General features: G+C 34.1%; 2 protein-coding genes across 2 annotated transcripts; both read right to left on the bottom strand.

Annotated features, from left to right (window-relative positions):
* Positions 1-301: 301 nt before the first annotated feature.
* On the bottom strand, positions 302-2,326 carry LOC120150805 (3-isopropylmalate dehydratase small subunit 1-like). The gene is made up of 3 exons (XM_039163427.1): positions 2,238-2,326; positions 562-1,455; positions 302-465 (listed from the first exon to the last, which is right to left on the bottom strand). Exon 2 carries the CDS (start codon positions 1,346-1,348, stop codon positions 569-571), a length of 780 nt encoding a protein of 259 aa, XP_039019358.1. The 5' UTR covers positions 1,349-1,455; positions 2,238-2,326; the 3' UTR covers positions 302-465; positions 562-568.
* Positions 2,327-5,568: 3,242 nt separating this feature from the next.
* Positions 5,569-6,926, bottom strand: LOC120150905 (AP-1 complex subunit sigma-1-like). The gene is made up of 7 exons (XM_039163504.1): positions 6,918-6,926; positions 6,721-6,807; positions 6,351-6,442; positions 6,039-6,147; positions 5,920-5,955; positions 5,716-5,802; positions 5,569-5,640 (listed from the first exon to the last, which is right to left on the bottom strand). Exons 1-7 carry the CDS (start codon positions 6,924-6,926, stop codon positions 5,569-5,571), a joined length of 492 nt encoding a protein of 163 aa, XP_039019435.1.
* Positions 6,927-7,288: the final 362 nt, after the last annotated feature.

Genomic DNA, 7,288 nt, shown 5'->3' with positions numbered 1-7,288 from the left:
TACGAGTGACATATTAAAAAAATCTAACTTCTAATTTCGATTAAGATTTCAAGCTAATTTTAGATTAATAGTTGGATAGCTGTTTTTTCACTTGATTTGAACTCAAGCCTTAAATTATTGCATTCGAGTTTCCAATACTTTCATTAGAAAACAGTGCCATTACATTATTTCCTACAGCAGGTATGTTGTATTATTCAATCTCAACCATTAACATTATTTCCTACAACATGTATTCCAACACACTGATAAAAACTAGAGGTAATCCTCAAAAGGGAAATCATCCATGGTGAAAAACTGCTAGATGTTCAGCTTAGAACAGATACAAATATAACCTTGAAATATTTTTCAAAAAAAGTCGACATGAGAAAAATGGTTGAGCATCGATATATAGTGCAGAAACGATTAGGAGCTACAACTTGACACAAGTCCATGAAACAAGAATAGAGTGCCCCTCTTATAGAAACCCTACAAATCAAGAGTAAACAGATTAATACGTCTGCAGAATGCAACTCGACAATACAATGATATACACGAGTTACTTGCTTGAGATCAAAGATGTACCTGCACTTTACTTTGATTGAGATGGAATCATCCCTGTTTTCCTTGCATATGCAAAGATCCCTCCAGCATCGATGACCGGCCCGGCATCTCCAATAGGCTTCAGTTTATACTCCTTGCCGGTCGTATGATTGATCAAACGACTCTCTCCCAACTCAATAGTCACCACATCCCCAGTCCTACACTCCTCGCATATTCTCACTTCCGATTCTAGCGGATAAACTTCTCCAGTTGCCACGGAATTCCTGAAAAATATTCTAGCATAAGATTCAGCCACAACTGCTTTTGCCCCCGCAGCCCCAAGTGCAACAGGTGCATGCTCACGCGAGGACCCACAACCAAAGTTAGCACCACCTATCACAATTGTGTATTTTGTTTTGGTCTCATTTGGTTCAATGAAACGATTGGCATATGGCGAAGGGAGACCAATAAGAGCGTATGAGCCCAATTTCTCATACTCGGCTGGGTTTGAGGGAACCAATGTGAGGTATTCTGCAGGAATTATTTGGTCTGTGTCGATATTATCCCCAACCACATAACAAAGGCCATGGAAGGTTTTAGTTGAGGTGTCATAAGGAACAGAGGAGGGAGTGGAGGTGGCATGCGTTATAGTGGTGATTGCACGTTGTGCATGTGGGGTGAAAGTAGAATTCAGGGGTTTGACAGTCAAAGGCAAGAAGGTGGAGACTTTTAAGGAGGGAGAGAAAAGAGAAGGTCGGGAGACAGTGGTTTTTGATGCTGAGGATGTGAAGGTGGTCGAGTACGAAGCATGAGACAAAGAGGCAGCCATTATTAGATTAATATGTCTAATACAAATGCAATGATGAACTGGGTTTTTTGCTGAGTGTTGTCCTTGACGATGGCTTCAGCTTTCAGCAGGTAACATAAAGCAATGTTCTGTGAAATAGGGTTTTCTATTACGCAACAAATTTATATAAACCACATATACATACGTATAAACAAACACTTTTCACATATAAAAACAGAAAGTAAATGAACAGAACCCTTTGCTGATTATAAGCCATGATTAGCATCTATTTTCTTTCTTGTTAAAAGAAAACCTAGAGAAACCATTCATAAACAAACACTTATATGACGATAAATCAGGGTGGTTTTTTTCCAACCCCATCGACGTGCCGAGAAGACAAGTAAAGAAATTTCTACCCTGTACTTCAGTTCAATAATTCAGTGTCAAATCAATATCTGTAATCTCAGTTCGATGACATCGAGATAATGTGAATGCAACTTCTCCTCAAATGTGAATACTGCACAAACATATTTAAATTCCCTACAAATTTCATGGAACTTTATAAACATATTTTGAAAATTTACTCACCATATGATTCTCAGTATCGTAATTTATTCTATATCTTAAACCTATCAAGACTCCAGTTATGGCATAATTCAACTTGAGGCAGCAAATTTGATTAATTCCCAACAAAAAATGGCAACCAGTTCAAAGTTCATCAGATGCACAAAGATTCCTCATCAAAAACAGGAAATGAAATATAAATGTTAAATCGGGAATTAGGGAAATTGTCTTTAAAATCCCAAATTCAATCAATTCTACACTGTTCGAAACCCTAACTCCTTTGCTTTATCCTTCAATCCCCGCACACACACAAAAGCAATGTAAGGAGACAGAAAAGAGAGGAGCAAAGAAGAGGAAAAGGAAATACCTTTGATTAGGGCTGATATGGAATTCAGCAGCTGAGTCTGTGAATGGCGGCTCTGAAATGTATGAATTTGGTTCATCTAATTAAGGGTCTTGTTGATATGACACCTGCAGTAATGCAAGATTGGCTTAATTCATGATTCTGCCCTTGAACTATATTCATTTCTATACTTTGGTACCTAAACTTTTTTGTCCCAATTTGATACCTAAACAGCTAAATTTAAGGGGTGAGTAAATAGTTGATTAAACCAAATTAATAGATTTAATTGAAATTTGGTTTTTTTAGTTTCAATTTAGCTGGTTAATTTGACTTAGTATTAATTTTGGATAATTGAATCAGATTGGAATAAATTGATTAATTTATTCTGAATATATAATTAAATACTTAAATATAAAATAATTTAATCTAATAATTTAATTATTTATTTAATTACATATATTTAATCTAACCATGATTATTTCTATTTTGAGTTAATTAAACTACACATTCTCAAACTACGATTCTCATTATAAATTAGTCTCTAAATTTTTTAACATTTTAATTTCATCCTCAAGTTATGATTCTAATTTTAAATTGGTCTTCAAAATTTTGAGCATTCCAAATCCATTCCCAAATTATGACCCTCATTTTATATTAGTCCCCAAACTTTTGAAAGTTCCAATTTCATCCCCTAACTTTTGAATTATTTTGGGGACATTATTATAATGTTCAAAAGATAGGGGAGTAATTTAGAATGAGGATCACAGTTTGGATATGAATTTGGAATGTTTAAAAGTTTGGGATCAATTTAAAATTAGAATCATAATTTGAGATGAAATTAAAATGTTCAAAGTTTAGGAACTAATTTAGAATAAGTCATAATTTGGGGTTGTATGCTATAATTAACTCTTTTATTTTATATATAAAAATATTAGAACAGTAACGTTTAAAATATAACAAATTTGAATATCACACTTATAAAGTAATGATTAAACTAAAATTGAAAAAAAAAAGAGAAAATTTTTTAAAATATTTTTAAAGTGAACCCGTAAATATGGTAAAATTTGAATTAAAAAAATGTGATGACACAAAAAATGAAAAATAATGTATACACAACAAAAACATGTGTGAATGGCTTCAACCCCTCATTCGCTTGCCAAATTGTTAAGGAACGTGTACTAAAACCTCATTTCAGATCCTTGATCAATATATGAGTTCGTTTCGGTGAGGCGACGGCACCAGGCCTTGTGGCCGGTTGCTGGCCGCCGATCCTTTTATTTCTTTTGTCATTTTGACCTTTTAATAAGTATTTCTTTCAACAATAAGGATCCTTTTATTGACGTTGGGCCTTTTATTAAGCCTACTGAACCAAGTTTTGGGATGATCGAGATAATTAGAGCTCCAAATCAATTGTGGCCGGCCCAATCTTTTTCTTATTTCCAGGCTGCAGGGCGTGCCTTTTGAAGTGGTGTTTTCTATCCAAGCATTGGAGGAGGTTTTAATCAAGATCTCTCCAATTCTTCGATTGGTTTGATATTCTTTCATGCTTATTAGGGGGTTAATCGGGTTTATGTTAGAGCTTCCAAGATAGTCATAGTTTCAACAGGAAGCAGTCGAAAGCAAAGGTTAGAGTGTGTTGTATAATCCTAGAGTATCAATGATCGAAAGTGCAAGCTGTGGTGGGAATATCTCTGGAAGCTGAAGCAACTTTAGCAATTGGTGAAGCCCTGGGTGTGGATTTTTCAACTTCGTGAGAGTAGGTACTTGAGAGTGTTGTCGTTTGAGCTCTCAGATAGGGGTTTGGGTTAAATTCTTTGCTCGGTGTTGATCCCTTATGCTCTAGATTTTGTTTGAAGTTTGGAGTCTATTATTATTAGTGGTGGTTGATGGTGAGGCTTAGCTGGTGGGTAGTTTGTGACGTGTTTTTATGTTTAGCTTCGAAATCTAGTGTTTTCGGCTGAAGCGGTTTGGTTTTCTCCTCTTGGCTTTTGCTTCATTGTTTATGTTTTTCGGATCCTGCTTTCAGCTCTTATGGGAGAAGCTTGTGTGGTTTGATTAGTTGTCACAATCGTTTGTGGTTGTTGCGAGATATTTCAGCTCCTTATTCAGGCTTTGATATTGAGTGGCTTTTGCTTTTATGTTCTGCTGATGTGTTTATCTCTTGTTAGTGAGTGATTGCAATTTGGATTTAGTCCATTGCTGCTACGTTTGGCGAGCTTGATTGAAGGATGAAGAATTTATAATTGTGTTGCAGTGTAAGTAGTTGTGTTTTAGCAGGTTTTGGTGAATCAGTTTCTGCTGCTGTTTCGGTTACATCTCAGTGCTGCGGGGTTTGATTTAGATCAGTTTTGCTGTTCTTTTGGTTATTATTCTCACTGCTGTTTGGAATATGTTGGTGTTGTATGTGTTGGGTGGTGGTTTGGGTTTTGTCCTCTTTGATGTTATTGTTTTCTTGTGTTTGATCATTTTCACCTCAAGGTACACTTTTTCCCTCCATTTAGGGTTAGAGAGGTTTTTTAACGAGGTCCTTGAGGTGGTGTACTTTATAAATTATTATAATACAAAGTATCTTATTTCAAAAACAAATGTTATCAATTTTCATTAATCAAATTATTTATTTTTGAAAGGATAAATTAGAATTTTTTTAATTAAATAAGTGTGCTTGGAGGACCTAAATTGAATTTTAATTTTTAAGAAGACTGAATATGCTATGTTATCTATTTTCAAGGGGCCTATGATCCTAGCTTCGCTACCACCACTATAATATATATATATATATATATATATATATATGTCACTAAATATCATTTTAACGATTTGAAATAATTATGAGATAATATATGTTCAAATTATTTTTAATTTATTGACAATATATATACATCATATAAATGCAGTTACTCAAATTTAAGACTTAAAAAAATAATATTTAAAATAATCTAAAGAAATATTTAAATATAATATAAATTAATATGTCGCCAAAATAAACAATAATAACATAATTTAAAATGGTATAAGTATATGATTCGTAACCTGCATACGATATTTCAACATATTTAAAAGTTCAAATGACATTATTAATCATTCATAAAATTTATCGTCGAGTCTCAAAAATTTCTTTCATTCATCTTCATCTCTTGATTAATTTGGGACCTTTGTTTTTTGAGACGGACATAAAATGTTATAATAAATAATAAAATTTTAAAATTTTAAGATGGATTAATTTATAAAATTTTAGGGATTAAAACAGATTATTAATAAAAAAATTAATATATATCTAGATTAACATTAGACCATACCGATATTCAAATGTTTTATTTGATATGAGTGTTGGATACGAATAAGTAGTCGTGGTAGCTTATTTCGCGGCTTGTGCAAGTATGTTACTGATGGAACCGGTCTGCTCTTTTGCAGTCTCCACCAGTGAATCCTACAAATCAAAGATGCACCATTGAAGAACCAAGACTCGTTTTCTTGACAATGAAACCCTAAGTTGTTGTTGTACCTGTGCAGCTACGGAACGCACAATGCTTCTCTTGCTCGGTTCTTGAAATTCACCAGAGATCAAGATCTCGTCTAGTATATAGTAAGCCTTCCAATGCCAACAACAACGATGTTTACTTCGATTCGAATAGAGTATCAAATATTCATATACGCTTAACATGGATATATTCGAGTCTGAACAACATGGAAAAGGTAATGAACACACCTTATGGAAGTTGTAGATCAAGTCAAGTTCACAGACCTGGTGGCACCTAAATGAACCACAATCAGAGATGAAAAACAGGGTTTTTGTATGTACATGCCATTGATTAAAGTTCAACTCACACTGCCAAAGTATCTGTCGAGAACCTCAACGTAGTGATGAATGATTTCTAGAATCTCTAGTTCATTGCCATCCGGGTCAATGCACATGCAGAAGTAAAGACTGGCATATCTGCATAATTTGATCATATTCTGAATCAGGATAACCCGTGATTTTATTTTAGGAGTACGAATTCAGAAGATTATATTAAAAATTAAGATGTGCGAAATTATAAACTTCAAAAGGAACGGAATTAGTACATAAAATATATAAGAATTTAAAATTTACAAAGTTACGGGCATTCATGAATTTGACATAAATGTTGTGTCTTTCACCTTTTGTAAACAACTTTCAATCCTCTCCATTCCACAAAGTTGCAGAGTTTGGGCCCTCTTGTGAGAATCACACCACTCAGCTCACGTATGACCTTTCTCAAAATGTCATTGTCACACTACATTAGTACCAGAGACACAGAAAATGCAGCAGTTCTTGTGTTTTAGTCCTACCTTATTCGGGCTCGAATGTTAGCACTTGATAACAAGGACAGAGTTAGAATTAAATATTAGAGAGACAAAGCTTTATTATGTTTTAGTCCTACGATATTGACTTATGGGTACGATGTTGTTCAGGGAAACGGTAATATCTTATCGACCGGTTGAATCCTGAGGAGTCGGAGTAAAATAGATTCAACGAATTTAACAATACCTTGGTTCTTTCCTTCTTAGAATAAGTGGAATACCATTTTGTCAACCTGACTTTCCCTTGCCGACTGATTAGAAGTACAAAGTGAATCTGAAATACAAAAACCTCATAGAACACGATACAACAACAGAAAAAAGTTCAAACAATCATAACATATACATCCGAATACGATACTTGCATTTATTACGATATCCGTATACGACACTCATGTATCCGGATACATATATTAAAACGCATAACATTCACAATTTAATTATAATGCAATTTCGAAATATAAAAACCTTGAGTGAATTACCATCGTTTGTATTGACAGGACGAGAAATTGAAATGAAGGGGATCGATCTTTAAAGCAGAGAAAGCAATGGATATCTCCGATTCGAATTTTTGGTGTTGGGATTTTGTTATTGTTTTTCTTTTAACAATTTAGTCCTCAAGATCCAAGGAAAAGAAGGTGAGAATGAGAGAAGATGATTTTTTTTCTTCGAAATAATCGGATCGCATGCCATCCGCATTTGGCTTTGGAATAGAGTTCCCCATTATATATAGCTTTGCGTCTCTCATGAAATGTCTA

Source organism: Hibiscus syriacus, unplaced genomic scaffold (assembly GCF_006381635.1).
Source record: "Hibiscus syriacus cultivar Baekdansim isolate YM2019G1 unplaced genomic scaffold, ASM638163v2 tig00111027_pilon, whole genome shotgun sequence".
In the NCBI taxonomy this organism is placed as follows: Eukaryota; Viridiplantae; Streptophyta; class Magnoliopsida; order Malvales; family Malvaceae; genus Hibiscus; species Hibiscus syriacus.
Note: the sequence above shows the minus strand (reverse complement) of the source record. Positions and strands in the feature narration are given on the sequence as shown.